This window comes from Dermacentor variabilis, chromosome 3, assembly GCF_050947875.1.
Source record: "Dermacentor variabilis isolate Ectoservices chromosome 3, ASM5094787v1, whole genome shotgun sequence".
NCBI lineage: Eukaryota > Metazoa > Arthropoda > Arachnida > Ixodida > Ixodidae > Dermacentor > Dermacentor variabilis.
Genome location: NC_134570.1, coordinates 70,628,729 through 70,649,714, shown reverse-complemented (window position 1 = coordinate 70,649,714; position 20,986 = coordinate 70,628,729). Strand labels below are relative to the sequence as shown.

Genomic DNA, 20,986 nt, shown 5'->3' with positions numbered 1-20,986 from the left:
TGCTGTGATGGGAGTGCTGCGCCAATTGCACCAAACTGATTTCCATGAAGGAAATCCTGCTACATGCTGCGCAAAATTGTCGTATATAACAGGTATTGCGCCAGGCCTGTGCCGACCCACACCTACAGTCGAACCCGACTATATCGAACCCGTCTACATCGAGTTATTCCATATATCGAACAATTTCAGGACACGGTATAGTTAAAATGAGTATATATAGCAAAAATTATGCTTACATAGAATAAAACTAGTGGCGACTCCCGATACATCGAACGTCAAGCGGCGGACAGTGCCCCCGGAAGTTGGCTTTCCCTCGCGGTGATGGGAAAACCCGGCGGCGCGGCTCCATCCAACCGCTCTCCCTACGGGACCACGCTACCTCGGAGCCGCCGACACCGCCCTGCAAAAAATGACCCTGGCCCGCCCGCAGCGCTTGCTCAGACAGCCAATCAGAGGCTCTTGTGCCCTCGCCGTGCAAGATGGCAAAAGTGCGAGTTGTCTCGCTGCTTTTCTGGTTCATTGTGTGCGCCTTGTGCGCCTTCTCCCGCAGTGTTGCCGTGATGAAGCGGCAGAATTCGCCTTTCGTCGTGAAGCTCGAAATCATAAATCGGGTCGAACGCGGTGAGAAGTCGGATGTACCCGCAACGTACAAGATTCCGAGGTGCACCCTCGGCACGATCTTGAAGGGGGAAATTAGGGCTAAAGCGGCCTAACTCTTGACCCGGTGCCCATAGTGCCCGTGGCGCCCGACGCGTACGCACAGCCATATACGAGTGGTTCATCCGAAATAACTTCAGCCGTACCGACTTACGCATGCTCGGTGATGACTGTAAATTCTGATTATTGTGACAAAGCCGTTGCCAGTGTTGCCGAAGTTTGGACCGAGCTGTCAGAATTTCCGGAAAGCGTTGACGAATCGACGGTCGACGAGTTAGTGACTGCAGATGATACTGTCGCGACCATGAGAGAGCCCGAAAACGAAGACTACATTGCCGATAGTGTATCGAGCAGAAGTGAAAGTAGGCACAATGAGGAAAGCAGCGACGGTCCTTTGCCCACGTCCTCCGAGGTGATTGGTGCACTCGCACTAGTCCGGTGCTTCTGCGCGAATGTGGAAGGTTGCGGCCTCAGCTACTCCGACTGCTTAGACAATGTAGAGAAGTGCATGCGTCGCAGGCAGCGAAACTGCCCAAGCAAAAGAAAATACAGGACTATTTCATGCAAAGCTAAGCTAGTTTCATTGATAAAGTGGTTTTATAAATGGTATGTGCTTTTATGACATCCAATTATTTAGCAGGCTTATATCGACTTATGCTCTAGATTGAACTGATAGGCGTTTTTTTGTAAGTTTGATATAGCCGGGTTCGACTGTATAATGCCGGCATCATGAAGAGTGCTGGCAGCAAGAAGCAAACACTTCGTGCTATCTCTTGCTTCAGCGCATCTCGGAAACTTAGGTTGTGTGACCTTCAACACTACATGCACAGGAAGACAGCGCTCATGAAATAACCAGCCTTCGTGGCTTGCCTTTAAACATTGCATCTACCGCAAATGCCACGATACAGTGGGTGGGCTACGCATGCACTCAGCTGTGCGGACAGCACTGCGCAGCCATGCTTAATCACATCGACGCCCCAATACTGGGTGCAGGGGAAGATGGCGTACATCAATCCACCATTTGTTTGCCTCACTCACGCACGCTTTACCTTGCACCCAGAGCATGCGGTGCGGGGCGTGATATTATCGCACTTGGACTTTATATACAGGATATCACAGCAACAGCAACAGTGATAATTTGCCTGGAGTATTTATGTAATGGCTATCGCAGTAAAATGAAGTGTTAAGGTCAGAGAATGCAGCCCCAGAGATGTGTGCTCATAGTGAAAGCTAGGAATGTCGTTTGAGTGCCTGCATTCAAACTCAGTGGTACACAAGCATCATAAAAACAAAAGCGAGTCAGAAACCTGCCGTAATCGATTGTTTCATCGCTGGACGAGATTCTTTCAGCTCTAGTGTGTCTCACAGAAAGAGAGGCATACACACCAGTATTGCTGGTTTGCAAGCACCTGCCTGTAAACAAAGTAATCTCATGCCTGTGGGAGAGACATGTAGGCTAGCATCTCTCAGTGACGCTATCAAAGATGAGAAACGAGATAGTAATCAGTTTGCACAATAGCTGTAACTTAAAACAACAAATGTGACACTGTCAAATATAAAGTGCTGAAGCGCAGACGTGAGCACATCACTGTAAACTATCCGAAGAAATACTGTAGAAGAGCATTAACTTGCATCTCACAGTACCAGAAAAAAGAATGTCTGAATTATCTGAATGCTGAATTCACGAATAAACAGCAAAAACAGCATTGAAATCAAGCTGGAGCAGCATATTTTTATTTGATGAAGTACTGCATTTTGGACGTCTGCCTTTTTGCTCAAAATCCCAGCTGACATAAGTTTTCTGAGCCCTTCTAATTGATCAGCAGCACGCAAGCAATAGATCCACGCAAAGGCAGATGCGCAGTGCAACAGTCAGTCGCCCACCGAAACAAACCTTCCAGCTGAGAATGATCTGTGGTTTGCAGCCACTGTTTTGATGCATTGAGCTTTTCACCTTCAAAGGCTTGCGGGATGTGTTAGTTTTTCACACGGGTCCAATGTGCTTATCTTCATGTTTTACCTTTTCATGATGTCGCAATGCACCATTCTTCGATGCTTTCAAGATTTCGACTTTAATTGCCAAGTTCTTGGCCTCGTACTTCTGTCACTTTGCAAGCGTTGTCATCAGTGTAGCGCATGGTGACATGGCATGCACAACACGACAACAAAGAAAACTCGATGAGAACAGGCGGCAGCGCATGTCCTACAACAACAGGGAAAATGGTGCTGCCCAGTAAAGAGAACAAGTAAATAAACAAAACAACAACAAAAAACAGATGCTCAGTGGTGCTGTAGTCGCCGCACCAACTGATGACGATGGCCGTGCTATGGCGATGCCTCCCATGGTTTCACTCAAGTGGTGCTGCCTTTACTTTGCTTTTGCGCGCCGGCAGTTGTAAGCATTTTTCCGAATTATATGGTGTACATGCAAATTCTGCCGAATTAGCGAACGTTCCATCATGTAGACTAACATGCATTTTTGCTAGGACGGAAATACCAGTCTGAATTTCTGAATTAACGGGTGTCAAGTTACTGAGCTTTTACTGTACTACTCCTAAAGCACTGTGGTGGCAGCCACCGTAGAGCGAAGTGAAAAATCAGTTCTGGTTGGAGCCGAGAGGCAGCAGCACGTTAGGAATTTTTTTCTAGAAGACAAGGGAAATTGCAGCACCTCTAGGTTGATGCTAACTGGTGCTTTGTTCTGTAAAGATGGATTTTTTTTCAAGTGTTTTGTTGCCATCATACATCTACGTCCATGGCCATTTGGGACTTGTTTCCACCACCATACATGTTAACCACACGGTTAAGCCAACCAAAGCCGAAAAAACGGCAAATTTGACCATTTCCAGTGCCCACAATAACATCCGCATCTAGAAATTCAAGAAAAAGAATGAGACCAAAGGCCTTTTGTGGGTTGAGATCAAAACTGCAAAAAACTGCTATGCAAGTCGTCAAGTTGCCTAAGGACATTTGGTTTTTGCAGTTGTTGCTTTGAAAATGAAGTCATATTTTTTCTCTCACTGCTTTACAGATCGTGAGCTGGTGACCTTACCTGAAGATGCCACCCTGACCAGCTTTGTTCCCTTATTGGGTGCCCCTCAGGAACCCTTCTACGTCCAAGTGCCATGCGATCGGGTGAGTTGCGGTGTGTCAGCCCCAATAAATTTGGTCCCATTTGTAGGGCCCAGTGTCTCAACTTGTACAAAACCTTGCCACTTCAGTTGAACCCTGCTATAGCAAATGCCAAGACAACAAAATTCTCGCTGCAACAAAATATTTTCCCATCCCCAACAAACGGTCATAGAATTCAATGCATTTCGCATCTCTCGACAGTGAAACGCCACTAGACAGCAGTTCTGCCGTAACATTTGTCCATGTGTTATTAGCCCACGTAAGGCTAACGAGTGCAAAAAGTGCTCTATTACATTTGCTGTGCACTAAAACTGCATAGAATACTGCTACTGTGATTGAGAACTTCTTCAAGTGTGCGGGTTTCAATGCCACGAAACTGGCATCACAGGCTGATTCGGCGTTTTCAGATTAAGATTTCCCAAAGGCACAGATCACGCCAGTGCTGTTGGCCCAGTATTGCCATCACTGACTGATGCGTGGGGTGAACTTTGTGTTGTCTACGATACTAGCAAGCCAGCAGGCCTGGGACTCCGAGCTCCTTAACCTGGCTTTGTGTGCGGGCTGTTGCTTTGAGGAGTAATGCCATGTTTCTTAAATTAAACTGCATTAGTGCTTAAAACTACTACTGAAATCGCTGCAGAAATGTTCTACTAGTATTTGCTCTGCACTTTTCCTGCTGTCCCTACCCCCCTCACTTCGTCATGTCTGTGAGTGCTCTTACGAAATTTAAAATTCTAAGGTTTGCAGCTACGTGCATTTTTTCTAAGCTGTATGTCCTACTGATGCAGGAGCGAGCTCGTAACTACCTGCGAATCAGCCGGATCCAGTTCTTTGGGGACTACCTGTGTGGCATCTCGCCACCCTACCTGGAGTTCAATGTGGAACGCAAACGCTTTGTTTCACTTATCGCTGTCTTGGATACAGAGTCTGACTCGGAGAAAGACCTGACTTACGATTCGGTAAGTGCTGCAAGCACTATGGCCCCCTGTGGATCACTGGCACTCATTATTTTGTGGTGTGCAGTTGTGATGGAAGATTATGTTTACATTGGAAGATCTCATTTCTTCTTGAAACTGTGCTACTGGCCTACTACATACCTGAAACATACACCCTTTGTCAGGAAAGTTCCAGGACTGAATTCTATTTCTTTTTTTCCAATATTAAAGCTCAAGAAATTAGTGTAACTGAGCGATTTTGTATGCACTCAGAGTAGACATAACCTTGAATGGTTTTTCATGGAAATTCGCTAGGCAGGAAAGCTGTGTTTAGCAGACTACTGTTTGACTAGTTGGCACTTTTAGTTTGACATCGCTCAAATGACTTGACAGACACAAATTCCCAGCGGAGAGTTAATATCAAAGTGCGGTGAACGTGTGAATGCCTGTTTGCAAGTTCAAATGGTGGAACCATCTTTACATTGCAATATATAGGGACAGGCAAAGCCATTCTGTTAAAAATGTCATTAAAATAGTTGGGTAATTTTTATCCAAAATACCACATTGATTCACGCACATATGTCCAGCTTCGCTGTATTTATTTAGAGATTCAGTTAATATTAAGACCACATAGTGTACAGATGTGTTTTCTACTGTGCCAAAAGTGCTTATCGCTGCGCCAATCCAGGTTTTATTGCGACAGCAATTATAGGGCCGTTTCAGGTGAATTTTCACTATTGGCGTTGCTGGGATGTTCCATACATAATTGGCTATATGTATACGACACATTTATCTATGCTGTACAGTCGACTCCCGATAATTCGAAACCGCTTAATTGGAATTTTCGTTTAATTAGAAGTGAAGTGCTGGTCCCGTCAGTTTTGCATGTAACCCTATAGAAGAAATCGCTCGATAATTCGAAGTCCTCATCCAGTAATATTGTTTAATTGGAAGTTAATTTTCAGCCGGGATCCTCGAGGTGACCGTCATTTTTTGGTAGAATGTGCAATTTTTCAAGTGTTGCAACAGTTTCGTGCTCCGCGTTGGTGTCATCGCCACCGCAGCCGCCCGCAACGCCATCCTTCTTGGAGCGGCGCGATTATTCATTGCTACGGCTGCCGTGGCCTCCGCGATCAACTCCGGCGGGAGGCGAAGCGGCTCCCTCCGGAGGCCACGCGCGGCTGCCGCGCGGGGCCGGAGCTGATCGCGGAGGCCACGCGGGTGCCATAGGTGCACGCAGCGCTGCATACTGGCAGTGGCGAGATTGTGTGAGATTAGTCTTGCAGCGTGCGCAGCGTATGTCGAGGCATGTGTTGGTCGAGCGCCTTTGTGCGGGAAGCTCGTAGGCTAGGTTGTTCCACGAGTGATTCGGAATTGACTGTACCTAGTCGCGCAGTTTATAGCCATGGCAAACCGTGGCTCTTATCGCACGCTCGACCTGGCAACGAAAGTCGAGGTTTTGAAGGAAGTTGAGAAGGGAGGTGCCGCCAAACAAGACATAGTGCGGAAGTACGGGATCAAGCCGAACACGCTCTCTAACTACATCAAGAACAAGCGCACAATAATGGATGCATTTGAGAACGACAAGTTCAAGACTTCTCGGAAGCGAATGCGCACCGGCGCTTACCCAGAGTTGGAGAAGGCTCTGCTGGTTTGGATTAGGGAGGCCAGGAGCAACAAACTTCCTCTCAGCGGAGACATCGTTGCGATGAAAGCCCGAACGCTTGCAGCAATGTTGGGGATCGATGACTTCGTTTCGTCAGATGGATGGCTGACGCGCTTTAAAGATCGCCATGACTTGGTTTTCAAGAGCATGTGTGGTGAAAAGGCGTCCGTTAACCAGGAAACATGCGCCACGTGGAAGGACGGAAAGCTGCGTGAATATCTCGCCGAATACAGACCGGAAGACATCTTCAATACAGATGAGACTGCACTCTTCTATCGGCTTCTACCAGAGAAGACCCTGACATTCAAGGACGACGACTGTGCTGGGGGCAAACGCAGCAAGGAGAGAGTGTCGGTGCTGATCGCGGCAAACATGACTGGCAAGGAACGATGTCGGTTACTTGTGATCGGGAAAGCCGCGAAGCCGAGATGTTTTAAAGGCGTGAAGACGCTGCCTGTGGACTCTGAGGCGAACAAAAAAGCGTGGGTGACGGTCGAAATCTTCAAGAGCTGGATAAGCAAATTGTACCGCAAGTTTGCTGCTTCGAACCGCTAGGTGTTGTTCCTTGTCGATCACTGCAGTGTTCATGTGAATGTGCCACCCTTGAGTGCAATACGCCTGGCATTTTTGCCTGCAAACACAACGGCTGTTTTGCAGCCAATGGACCAAGGCATCATCAAGAATGTTAAAGTCCTGTACAGGCGGCACCTCCTCGAGCACATGATTTTGTGTATGAATAGCTCCACAAAGTACGAGGTGAGCCTGCTTAGTGCCATCCACATGTTGGCGCGAGCATGGGATCGTGTGAAGCAAAAAACAATTGCAAACTGCTTCAGGGCTTGCGGTTTTGTGGCAGCTTCTTCGGAGGATTCCTCTGAAATTTCAGCGGAGGAAGCGTCAACAAGCGAGCTTGACGGCACTGATTTTGGTGATGCTCTCGGGGACGTCAATTTTGAAGATTACGTCGCCGTAGACAAGGCGGTCGAAACGTGCGGTGCGCTGACGGATAGCGAAATTGTAGAGATTATTCGGCCCCAGGAAGCGACCCAGGAAAGCGACGATGACATTGAAGGTGAGCAGCAACCTAAGGCTGCCGATGTAACTACGGGCCTTGCTCTTGCGGAGCGCTTCTTTGCCGCTGAAGGTAACGCGGAAGAAGCGTTCCGCCACATCTACAGCCTGCAGAACTTGCTTTCAGCAGCGCGATTCGGCAAGAAGAAGCAAAGCAAGATGACCGACTATTTTTCTTAGAGAAAATACTGGGTTTCGCCACAAATAAAATGCTTTTTTTTGTGTTTTATGCTTAATTGGAAGTTCGTTTAATTCGAAGTTTTTTGCGGTCCCCGTGAACTTCGTATTAACGGGAGTCGACTGTATATGCAAGCTCGGTGCTATAATATTCAACTGCCAAAGCTGCTCAGATAGAGTATTGTGTTCTTGACGGAATTATTCCTCAGAATGTTTTACAGTTGCAGTGTGAAAACAAAAGTAATTAGACATTTCATTCACAGCGCGTACCTTTTATCTTACAGGGCATACGTTTTATCTTAAGTCATCTCGGTCTGTTAAAAAGTGCAAACCATTTTAGTGCTCACAATCTGAAAGGCATATAATTTCACTGGCAAGACTCTTCATGGGCAGCATGGTGGTGCTTGTGCAATGCAATTACAGGCCCCTCATGGCATGTTAATGCTTTCAAGGGTGCCCAGAGTTTGGCGCATCCTCATATAGTCGCACTTGCATATAATTAGAGCAGCATCTGAGGAGTTTAAGCATGCAGTTGAACTTTGGTATTGCTGACAGGGCATTTCTCATTGGGCAAAATTGCCAATTTTTCGTCTGCGCCGAAAGGTTAAATTGCTGTTCCACCACTACGTCTCCCTCTTTTTGTTATTACTCACCAAGGTGACTCAATGGCCACAGCCTTCTACTGACTGCCCAGCACAAGGTCATGGGTTCAATTTGTGGCAAAATTGCTATGAGGGCGAAAGGCCTAAGCACTCGTGTACTTTTCGTTTTTTGTCTACATTAAAGAACCCCTAGTGCGCAATATTACTCTGTGACCACCACTACGATGTCCCTCATAACCTTTTGTGCAATTTCGAGGTGTTCAACTGCAGCCCCCCACCCCCACCCCCTGTTCCTTGGTGAGTTTGCTGGCAGTGTCTATAGAGGAGACTGAATAAATTAGGCGTTCTCCTGGGAGCATCTCAGTGTGCTTGTTCCATGCTCCTGGCCATCACTGTTATGTAGGAGCTGTTCATGTGGTCATTTCAGAGACCCTTTCTGGGAATGCAAAATGTTGCCTAAGGAAGCCTTTGTTCACCGTGACATAAGCGGCCAGTTGTGGGTGGCTAATGTCTCACACTTGTTGTGTAGGGATGTGGGGGAGTGGCAAATGCTGGCTCGACAAGTGCAATCTTGGCATGGTTGCAGTCTGACGACGAGCTGGAACTGGGCGACTCTCTGGACGACCAGGAGGCACCGCTCAAGTCCGGGGAGGAAGAGAACGAGATCCAGAGGTTGTGGACCAAAAAGGAGCAGTTACGCAAGGCGAAAGAGCAGCATGAACGCCAGCACGCCTGCGTACAAGTGAGTCAGAGGCGTCTTTCTGGCATTTGCACTTGGTTGCAGTGAATTAGTAGTTTTACAGGGAAAGCTTATATTCTTTATTTCAATTCTTTATTCGCAGGCATAGAACATACAGAAATACCAAAACTGGAGTTTTATATAAATTTAATATGCCAATATGACAGAACATGTGAAACTGAATATGAAATGACACGAACAGCCAATATGAAATTCTTTCATCATATCCCATATTCTCTGTAAGCATATGACAAAAAAAAAAAAGAAAGCCTTGCAGTCAGGTTTATGTGGATAAAATGCAAGCATATATGGTGCCTCTGACAGACGAGCAAAGGTCTCCTGTGGATTTTAACGACCTGTCAGTGGCTTGCCAGCTGTGCCATGAGAACAGCCCTAAATTACAAATGCAATTGATACGGTCAGACAGGATTGACACGTTGGCTTGCCAGCTACAGGCCAGCCAAGCCATACTGTTGGCCCAAATGCAAGTGCCCATTTAGAATGTGCCATTTCAAATTTCTTCTGCTGACTATTTAGCTGCCAAGTGAACAGATATTTGCTTCACGATAACCCATATTGACTCGTATCTTGCATTTTCAGTTTCATTATAACAATAAAATACAGTATAACCTCATTGATATGATCATGTTTTGTACGATTTCCCAGTGCCAACAACATTCACGATCAAGACTACAAAAAATGATCCAGTACAGTTACGTTCTTTTTTTTTTTTACCAGTTTATTCATTCCCGGAAAACACAATCTTTCAGCACCAACGCTCATTACATCGCTTAACTGTGAGTGTTTGACACATTATGTAAACAACAAAAGATGCAAGGCATTCGCGCAATCGAGAGGGGTAGGCAGCTGCTGTGGCAGCTTACCCACAGTGCTTTTCCACTTGCGTCACATAAAAATGTCGCCACGCATTCGGTTTGCTATTGTGGTACCAGCGATTGTCTTCGTGGGTCATCGCACATTGCCATTCATAGCTCTCGCAGCCAACCCATTGCGATAATAACCTTCACCGATCTGTTGGACAGTGCGTGTTGCATAGGAAGCGTACTGCACGCTTTTAATAGGCAATAACCAAAACGCACACTGTTTCCTACTGCAGGCAGCATGAAGTGAGCATTATGTTTTGTTGTGGCAGCATCGTGGCATCGTATTCCAGTGTTGCCTACTAGCTCGATTTTGTTTCGGTTTCCCATCGCCATTTTTAAAAGATAACGAACATCTCGGGTGGCTTGAGCCCCATGAGCTTGATCAAGCCTCAATGATTCTCGCCAAGTGGGCATGCCGAAACTTACCACCAAAATGCTCTGACCGAAGCAGCTGCTGACCCAGGCAAGATTCGAGGAGCACGAACGTAAGCTTGATGAAGCCGCAAACACGACAATGCAAGTCTTGTGTTGCTTGGGCCTCACAAGATCGGTGTGCATTTGCATCTCGTGCTGCAACAATTCTCGAAGTGCTTAGCATTGTTTAGCTATTGTCTAACGTTCAGTTTGCCATTGGATTGTGCGTTTTCCCAGTTAGTACATTCTTTCTTGTATTTCTTTCTGAAACATACGAACAAGGTTCTACTGCAGTACATTTCACATGCTATACGTGTAACAAAGGAATCCAGAAATCAGCACCTCACTTTTGGAACAGACGTTAGGCATTAACACGAACCATGCACCGTACAAAACACTTGGCTTCAGACGACATGGATAAATGTGCAATAATGGCAAACATGCACATAGTCGAACACCTTTTATATGGACTCTAAGGGCAAATACCGTATTTACTCGCATAATAGTCGCACTCGTATATTGATCGCACCCCTGAATTTTGTCGTCAAAATTGAATTTTTTTTCTTTCCCATGTAATGATCGCACCCTGAACTTGTCACAGCGATGTGTCATGTGCCAAGTCTAACTAATGATGATCGCGCTTACCATCTGTCGAACGCTACGCGAACGACTCTTGAAGACATACCAAGCGGTCTGCACGCGCCCAACATTCTTAAGCAGATGCCCCATTCATTCCTTTCATCACTTTCCGCACTCCATGAAAGAAAAATGCTACAACCAAACTTGCCTCGGTTTTACTACTTGTAGGCTTTACTATGGTTTTGGTCAACAACAACATAAATGGAGCCTTTCGATTCTTCATGTCTACACTCGTGGGCACGCAACAAATCGGGAGCGGCAACGATAGTGGCCACGTTTACACTGATACGTCAGAAGTGTACCCTATTCATACGCCGACGCTTGTAACGCAGCTAAGATATTTGCCCACCCTTAGCGGAAACATGCCATATTAGGATAACAGTGAAGACAAATGCTGCAGTTTCCTCAGCATGCCCGCCATGCGTTTCTGTCCCCTCAAAGAGGACATGGCTACATTAGTGTCGCATACTTGCTGATATTAATGATATTATTCATTACTGATACAGAAGAAACTGTTTCAATGCGCGTAACATACTCACGAGAAGAAAAATAATCGCGTTCGACGTGTTCAGCTTGCTCCGCCGGCCGCCATTCTTGTTGTGGTGTCCCGCACTGACAGCGGCAGCCGCCTGCTTGTCATCCCGCAGAAAATGCGGCGTGGAAAAAGAAAATGTTTCTTTTCGTGGGAAATTAACCCACGTAATGATCGCACGCTTGAATTTGCATCATTTTTTTTTACAGATAAGTATGATCAATATGCGAGTAAATACAGTACTAAGTCGACATGGACTGTTTAAATACCATTGCAGAAACCTCGCAACGCTTGTTTTCGTGCAAGGAAAAGACTTTGTCTGCGAGTAAATTCCATCTGTAGGGTCCGAATACCTTTTTCGAAATTGAAATCTCCCGCCACCCAGCCAGGGGAGTGGTGACATTGCATATGCCATCCCCACCCTTTGCTGCCGTCAGTGAGTGAAACGGCATCCAACAGATGGCAGTACTGAGCCAAGACTGTGGACGGTGGATTCACTGCTGCAGCTGTTTTTTGGTCAAGTGGCGTAGATGGTCCCGGCATCTTGCGACATCACATGGAAGTAGAATTCTTGGCTACTTGCATTTTGTGTGAATATGTGAGCCAGCAAAACCAGCGCAGCACTAATGCAATAACAAAACTACTGAAACGCGAAAGCGTGGGCGGCGCAGAGTCGAGCAAAAACAAAATCTCTCGACCGCCTATGTCATTGTCAAGGGTAACTTAGACGAGTTATTTTTTCTAAAAATGAAATAGAACTGGACAAGTAACAGTTTATTTCGTCTTATAATACAAGGATGTTTTTTTGCATTGATTGGCTGAGTACTAGTGGCAGAATTTAAATGAGGAGTGCTTTTGTCATCGGGCAAGTGCTTGAATGTCCCAGGGGAGTCTCTAAACATGTCCTGCATTTATCTCAGTTTCTCGATTAATAAGGCTCTGTTTGCGATAATATTGATGCCTTAGAGAGTGTCGAGCACTAATCTATCTCTTTAGCTTGACCTAATATTTGCCTTTAGTGTCCCTTTAAAGGTCCCCTCACCAGACCACATAGCAAATTTTGATCATACGTTGAAAGTTATGTGCCCTCTAGGGAGCGTTCTGCCACAAGAATTTTTCAAATTGGTTCATTAATAGCCGAGATAGAAATACAGTTAGGCCTCGATATAACGAACGTCAATAGAATGAAATTCTTGATATAACGAAGTGCCTAACTTTTCATAACCCCTTGTCTATTGAACACCATGTATCTGTAACCTCATTATAACGAAGTGTGTGTGTATGCGATTTCAATATAACGAAATTTCACTGGCCCCGCAAAGGAATGCCGAGACAATAAATGGAAACGTCCGCAAACGCAGATGGTCAAATGGTTGGACTACAAGAGGCTACTTGCAAATGCACCTCTCAAATCGCGCGATGTGCGATAAGAGCGACCGCGGAAGTGGAGCCCAATCATGTTCCGTGTAAAGTCCAAGTGTGACAAGATCCCATCGTGCCACACGCACTGTACGCTTTATGTGCTAGTGAAAGTGTGCAAGGGTGAGACAAGATGGTGGCTTCACAAGTGCCGCTTCCCACGCAAGCAAACGGAAACGGAGGGGAGCGCGTGCCGTAACATGATCAAGTGCGTGCGAGGGGGCGGAGTTGGGGAGGTGTGGTGTAAGTTGGCGCCAGTCTCGATTTCTGACGCGTGTCTGTCTCGGCCGTGGCTGCGCATAGCTGTAAGCGCGGCTGCGCGCAAACACAGCCGCGCACCCTGTGGAGGTAATCTGCTGCGTGTGCAAAGCGTGGGCTTGCCGAGTCCGCGTGGTAGCTGTCTTCCCGCGTGTTTAGTATTGGAGGTTGCGTAATCTCTAGTTTCGGTGACCCGTTGGAGCAAGAGGCAGACGAAGTATTCGCTCCCCACTGTCAGCGCTTTTCCTGATAGCGTCGACCCAGTGCGGGTGACGCTATTAGCCGCAGGGGCGGTGTGCACGCGAAAGCATGGCTGGCTTCGCTTAAATCGTACCGCCGATGTGAAGATATCGTCGATGTGCATGGAATGAAAGCGTATCATTCATCGCCGACTCACAAATTTATCAAAATGAATTGTTTTCTCATTCAAATTCGCTTTCTTCGATTGCCCTATAATTCGGAAAACGCTGCGGCCCCTTTCCATGCAAGAAAGATCGGCCAGCGTCTGTGCTTATTTGCATAAAAGTTCGAATTTCAATACAACAATATTTCGAATAACAAAGCAAATTGCTGATTTTATCGACTTAGTTATTTCGAGGTTTAATGGTATTTCAGTGCTGCAAACCCATGATTATAGTAGATGGTGGCCACTGCCAAGAAATACGCTCTTTCCACTTCACCGTCTAGCCTCCACAAGCAAAATTCCTTCCCTGCGTTCCCCCATACCGGTGCTTGAGGGTCACAAGACGCATATGCCTTCTTTTTTTCTTTTGCCCTCATTTTATTTCTGCGCAGCGCACTTCCACTGACGGCGTTGGATGCAAGCTGTTGCATTTGTCTCGTTTCGCGCAGCACACGATTTTGCCCGCTGTGCACTAGAACACCTGACGCAGTATAAGTCAGTGCTGACAAAACAAAAGTACATTTCTCTTGCTGTGAGGCGAAGTAAAACAAGAACACGCAGACATTCAGTTTGTGTGTTATATTACTTCAGTAAACTTTAGTTCGTCTATTGAAGCAACAGATTACATAAATAACAAATTTGGCTTGAATAATTAGTGAAATCGCGTGCCACTGTGAGTGGCATCACAGTACTGCCATGTATGTAAGCGCACTTCATCGACTCTCCGTGGGAGGGCAGTGACCGCGAGCAGAAGGGAAAATGGCAATCAGTTTGAAATTTCAGCTCCTTCCGCGGTGCGTAGTGATGCATTACGTAGCAGACGTGGTCGTTTGCGTGCCTTGTATGTACGGGGCTTGTCAGCTCAAAATGGCCAGACCTAGTGAGGGGCCCTTTAAAGCCCATTCAATCTCCTGGCAATTTCAGCAATGGTTGTGCGTCACTGTTTGTAAATTGTGAAGCTGGTGCAGCATTTCACCACTTACACATCGCCATTCATTACACATAATTGCGTGTTTAGAACACAAGTTAATGGCATTCCTTGCACTCACTAAAAACTTAGCGCTAGCTTTGTTTTGTGTAGGTTGTGCCAAACTCAGTGTGCATGTAAATGGAACTAATGGGGAATAGTCTAAAACTTGCAAGGTGATTGGAATGGACTTCTAGCTCATAGGCCTGCAAGTCATATCAGCATATCAGCTTTATCATGTCTTGCGACATGCTGGCCTACATACTATTATCTAAGAGGTAGTGCATGCATCCCACAGGTTAGAAGTTGTTAAGTAATATGATTCATGGCTGGCTGATCCTGTACATGAACCTGTAGCTTGTGACCAGGTGTGGCCTATTTTGACGTACAAGTACAAATGCCATAGCATACGCATTTGCTTCAGCTGCCATCCATGTACGCAATGGCACTTCAAATGCTTAGGTCCGATAAGCCATGCTATAGTCGCCTTGCAAGACTGTTAGCACAGCTGTTAGTTGTATACTTGTGATGGGGAATGAACAATTGTCATAAAAAATTTGTGGTGTGTGTGTTTTGAGAAAAAGTTTAATTTCTGAGCACTTTATCCCCACAGCCAGTAAAACTGTGAAATACTATGCTGTTCACGTATACCAGCACATGTTCAAAAAACCCGAATATGAGGCTGCGTGTCTGGGTTACTGAAGTATTCGACTTTTCCTCGAATTCCATGGTAGGTAAGCTTTTGGAGTCGACTACAACCGTGAGTGAAATAGTGAGACTACATCTCGCAAGAAAAGGGACTGTATTTTGCTGTTGAGGTATGTAACAAGCAAACGGTATGTGTTACCTGAAGAATAAATAACCTCCTGTGTTTTCTTGAAGCCGGTCTACTAATCAAGCTTAGAACCTGGTGGTTATAGAGGGAACAATGGAACAATTTTCCCAGATGGTGGTCACGGTTCATGGAGCACAGTTAGGGCAACGTCGATTTATTTATAGTGCATGTTGCCGTTTCTGATGCTGAAGCAAAGGATTGACAACAGTGCACGGTGTGACAGGGTTAGAATGACTCGGAAAATGGCACTGCTACAGTTAGGAGTGGCTGAGCAGGCATTGCGAAGATAAAGGAGGCTGTGCCTGCAATTTGGTGCGTGAAGGCTGTGCTAAACTCTTGAAAGTAGAGCGCACATGACGTTTACAGCTCTTCATTTCTTTTCTATCTCTCCTGCCTTTTTTCTTTATTGCAATAGCAATTATAAGCCCCCGTATGTGCGAGTGAAAGTGTGCGAGGGTGAGCCGACGATGGCTGCCCAATCTCGCGCGCGCAAGGGAAGAAAGCGAGGAGGAAGCGCGTCATGTTCCGCCACGCGCAAAGTACCGGAAGGAAGGGGAGGGAGTGAGGGGGGTCGCGTTTTACTCCGGTGGCTGCTGCCTATGGCGCGACCTCTATGTTGAAAGTGATCTGCGATGGGGAAGTGTACTGAGTGCTGATAGCTTCGTGTGGGCTGTGTTTTAGCCCGTAATACGCGTTGAAGCGAGGGACAGCGCGAAGGTCAATTTGCTCGCTGCTGCTGTCGCGCTTTCCCACTCCAGCGTTCTGACAGCGAGTTCCAGTGGTCATCGAGTGATATGTGTTCACCTTTGCTTGTGCGCGCGTCACACCGTGCTTGCTGATTTCGTTAGCAAGCGAATGTTTACAAGTTTATACGGTCGGTAAAGCTACTAACCTTACTTTGTATAACTGTCTACTAATTTGCTGTCGCAATCGATGCTTAGCATTTCAGCCGATACTGTGGATTTTCTTTCTTTCTTGCGTTAAGTGAAGGTCCTAGTCTTCTGAACCCCGTAAAAAATACTGGCAAGCCTCGCAGCTCCCTAAGTAATTTAATAGCTTTACTACAGGCAGTTTTGGTTTTGTTCCCCAGGAGGTGTCTGTGTTGTGATGACGCGAGGCAGAAGGTGGTCACGTCACGAAGTAGCAAGGTATCGCGACGTTTTGGCACTCGCTCTGGCTCGCTCGGTCGTCTGCTATGCATCGGGCATCACAGTGAGTACCAGCATATGAGGCAGCCGGAGGGAGTGCAGAAACGTCGCTATACCATGCTTCCACGAGACCACCTTCTGCGTGGCGGCATCACAACACAGAAACCTCCTGGGGAACGAAACCGAAATTGCATGTAGTAAAGCTATTAAATTATTTAGGGTGCTGCGAGGCTTGCGTCTTTTCCCCTAGGATTTAGAGATACCAGACCTTCATTTAACTAACAAAATGAAGAGTTGTGTGCTTTGCCAACAAGATATTGATTTTTCTTTTGGAGGGGAGGGGGCGGAGAGAGAGACCCATAGAAGTTTGCTTACGCATCAACCTTTCTCTGAGAATGTTGAGGTTCACTTGCATTGACCAATAACCGTGCCATTCAGAAATACATGGCCGAAGCGTGTTTGCGCGCAAAGACCACTAATTTGGCTTTCCACGGCCGAACCCTCTTCTTCGGTCGTCATCGTGTCACCGACCTTGCCTGGGGCCGCACCGCGGTCAGTCCGCGAATTAATCCCCCACCGATGGCCCGACTCGCATGCGTTGTCGCTCGTTTAGGTCGCGTGTCACCGATGTGTCTCCTACTCTCTCACGGCCCACAGTCACGTGAAAGCGTTAATCGCCAACCGTTATGACCCTGCGCCACTGCCAAGGCACGTTTAGGCGAGGTCCTCGTAAAGGTGTGGCCCGTAGCCTTCCGTTCTCGTGTCTCCTCGCGGGAGTGTACGACCGGACAGGGCGCGCTTCGGGAGACGTTCCCCGGCGGCTCCTTGGCGATATCATTAGCGGACTCCTTGGTCGACCCGGTCCGTGCGACAACGCGTGTTTGTTCGCCACGCGAAGAGCGAGAGCGCTGCTTTCGTGGGTCAGGTCTTTCCCAAACGAAACGGCGCTGCGCTCGCAAATAGAGAGAGCGCGAGACGACGTCGAGGTAGTAGTGCAGAGCGAGCCCCGTGTATTATACATATAACTGGAGCGTGTGCGTGCCAACCTCCTCCTGGAACCAGCCGCCGGGTGACGTAACGGCCGCCGATCTCTCGACCACGGAATAACGGCCTTTGCAAACCGTCTGTCTGCGCGGACGTCCTTGCCCTCCGATCGGAGAGGAACGCATCCCGGCCGCGCCTCCCTTTTCGTGTGCGCCACCTTGCGCGCGCTCCGTCTAGCATGCGCGCCGGTTCGTCTTCCGATTTTCCGTACACGGAAATGCGGGGAGAGCAAACGAGCAGCGAGCAAGGTCACCGGCGCGCGCTTTTTCTTTTTCGCAGGCCGATCGCCCGTGTGTGTGTGTGTGTCCACTACTTTGGTTGTATGCATGTCCGCTCGCACACACGCTGCAGGCTGCGTGCGTATCGAATTTATTGCCCGCAACCTCGCCGAGATGTCGGTTGGTAAGGAAAAAAAAAAAGAAGGCTTCCCTAGCCCGTCTCGCCTTCGTCTGCCTCGTTTCATCCATTGTTGCTCGCGCATGCTCGTCGATTGGCTTCGCCAATCTTAGCGCTGTACTACATGTATGTGCGGGGCAGTGCCGAGCTTCCGAGGTATTTCGCGCGTGAAACAAAGCAAGCAAACGGGGCGGTCTATAAAACCGCTCGCTTTACGGTGCTCGGGAACGAGAGGCCTCCGTGAGATCATTCAGTATAATATCTATATAGGCGCCCGATGTTGTACTGCGGCTCGTCCTCCTCGGGGTCAGCGCAGGCCCGCTGCGTGCCGGCCGCGGCGTTACGTGAGGCGGCCGGACGACTCTATCTGGGCTTGTCTGCGTGTATCGCGGGACGCGCCTCTCTATCGCGGGTCGACGCCGGCCGCCCCGGCGCTCGAACAAACCGCTCCCACGCGCGCACTGTGGGCACGCTCTCACCCTCCGCGTTCCTATTACCTCTTGATCTTCTTGGGCATCCCTTTAGTATTGCGTGTTTTTCGTCAGTGCACCGCCCTCCCCTCGATCTTCTTTCTTCTTCTTCTTTGGCAAATCGCGGGGCGCTCCTGCTTTCAGTCACAGAAATATAGCTGTCGAGACGTCCGTGGCAAGCGCGGAACTCATGCCATATGCGGTAATGCGCGGTCCTGGAGCACGTTGGAGCAGGCCGGTTGCCAGCCATAGGCTCCCCCGCATTGTTCGCGGAATGGTGCGCGTTTGTGCGTGACCCGCTGATTCTGTGTATGTGCGGCCTTCCCCCGCGTTGCCTTTCATCCTGAGTTCCCTCCGGTATGCCCCCCTAGAGATGCATCTATCGCGCGCGTGCCTAACTATAAATTCCGATCGGGATATATCAATCACCGCGAGCGACGTGGCTAGTCTCCTACTCATCATTCAAACGTCTGTGTTTCCTTTCCTTCTTTATTTTTTTTTTTTTCGTCAAGTTGGTATCCTAGCGCAAGTGCATGCTGTCCGTTGGCGGATGGGAAAGGACTGGCGAAGCTACAACTCGCCGCTTGACCCGGCACGATGATCCGGCGTGGCGCCGTTTCCGGTCTCGCTCGTGGCCGACAGGCAGACTGACTGACTGACGTACTCGCGAAACGCGCGAGGGCGTCGTATATAATGGGTATGTGTTTACAAGCGCGCCCGGCGATCACGGTAGCCGTCGCACCCCCGTCTGTCGCTGGCGCCGCCGCCTGGGCTGCGCAACGTAGCGATGACGAATGGTTCATCTCCCGCTGGCCCGTAACGTCTCTGTCTTGGTGTGCGCGCCCGTTGCGCCGAGAGACGCGTTGAGGAGTATAATGGCTGCGACCGGCACTTTGCACGTCCGTCCGTCGAGGGCGCGAAGACGGGGCCGGACGGGCGGCCACAGGTGCGAGCGCCTCGGCAGCGCCCATGTGCAGTGGTAGATGTGGTGCCCTACTCTCGTGTCTGCGCTCGTTTGAGTCTTGGTTGTTGGCGTTCCTGCTTGCTTTTGAAGCAACGATTGCGGTGTTTTTCGTAAACGCCTGCGCCCAGTCGCCCTCCCTTCCTGTTGTGTTCGCTGCGAGCGGTCATTCATTGCCCCTCCCCCCCTCCCCCTTGTTTCAGCGAACTGTGCGCATCAATTCTTCGAGGCGGAAGATCATTCGTCTCATGGGCGGTGCAGTGTTGCCGAGGTTATACGTGACGGGGGAACCTAGAAAGGAGGGGAGAGCGTGCAGTGAGGTGGGGGGGAGTAGCATAAGGGAGCGGGAGACTCTGGGGGACCTAAAGCCTGTCCATCTTGAGGGGTTTTGGTGGGGACCGTGCTCCCAGCGCTGCCTGGTGCGGGTTACGCATTCCATCTCGGTTATTTTTTGGGTGCAATTGTTTTTTTATTATTATTATTATTATTTCCTCTCATCTTTTGCTTTCTTCTCTCGCCACACTGCCATCCACATACAGCAATTGTACGGCCCGGGAATAAATGAAAGAAAGAAGGCGCGCTTGGCTGATTGCATTGCGGGTGCACACTCGTCGAAATTCGAGCACTTGGGTTAAATTGGCGGCAGCGTTCATTCTTTTTATCTTATGATTACTGGACGCCATCCACCTTCTACCTTATTTTTATTTTCCTTTTTTTTTTTCCTGAGCGGAGAAGAACGTGTGGAAGCGCAGAAAGATTATGGAAGGAAACCGGGCGCGTGGTCCCGCTTCTGTTGCAGCGTCCGCTACCGATGCGCGATCCATTTTTCATTCCGCAAGCGAATTAGGCGACCCAGCGCGTGGACCATTCTGTTGCCGCTTGCTGTCGAGGCTCTGGACGGCTTGGGTGTGTGTAATAGCGAAATTGCGATGCGGTCGAGGATTATGCTGTCTTCCGCTGCAACGCTGCCGATTTCTACCGCGTGCTTACTGTATGTAGTTCCTCCCTGCTTAAGGCGCCGAAAGAAGTTCCTTATCCGGCATCTCTCTCTCTCTCTCTCTCTCTCTCTCTCTCTCTCTCTCTCTCTCTCATTTCCCGTGAAGCGGGAGTTGGAGAAGTAATTTCGCTTCCCGGTGCGGGAGAAAGTGTATAGCGTAGAACGGTGACGGTTGAGGGCGGTATGCGCTCACTCCCAAGTGCTTTCGCTTTCGCGCACACCCCACCCCGTGCGTTGTTGCGTGCGTATGATGACACGTATGTTCTTGCTCGCGTAAGGTCCCCCTCCCCCCCCCTTATACGGCACGACCGCGCGCCGTTTTTGAGGAAAGAAACTGCAGCTTGCGGACAGCACCTGCTGCAAAGCGCGAAGCACCGTCGAAAGGTCGTTCTTGAAGGTCGTTTAAGTGCTTTCTCCCCAAATAGCTTGGCTACTGTGTCGCCTCATTATTTTGTTTTTTAGAGATGACTGAAGCAACCGGGGGAGGTGGCGGGGACCATGCGTTCGGGTTGTCCCGGTGTAAATTGCCGCAGTTTCACCGTCGTGATCGATTACACGGCACTGAAGGTGGCGCGGAAGCATCGTGTGAGCTGCGTCTTGTGTCGGCTTGCAGGACAAGTAAAGATCACACAGCCAGACG

At 48.5% G+C, this 20,986-nt stretch overlaps 1 protein-coding gene across 1 annotated transcript in view; it reads left to right on the top strand.

Moving 5' to 3' along the window:
• LOC142575854 (telomerase-binding protein EST1A-like) overlaps positions 1-20,986 on the top strand; it is a 98,302-nt gene that overhangs the window by 45,427 nt on the left and 31,889 nt on the right. Inside the window, exons 13-15 of the mRNA XM_075685555.1 lie at positions 3,689-3,792; positions 4,578-4,748; positions 8,827-8,982. Coding sequence (XP_075541670.1) covers positions 3,689-3,792; positions 4,578-4,748; positions 8,827-8,982 — 431 coding nt within the window. The remainder of the gene's footprint in view (positions 1-3,688; positions 3,793-4,577; positions 4,749-8,826; positions 8,983-20,986) is intronic.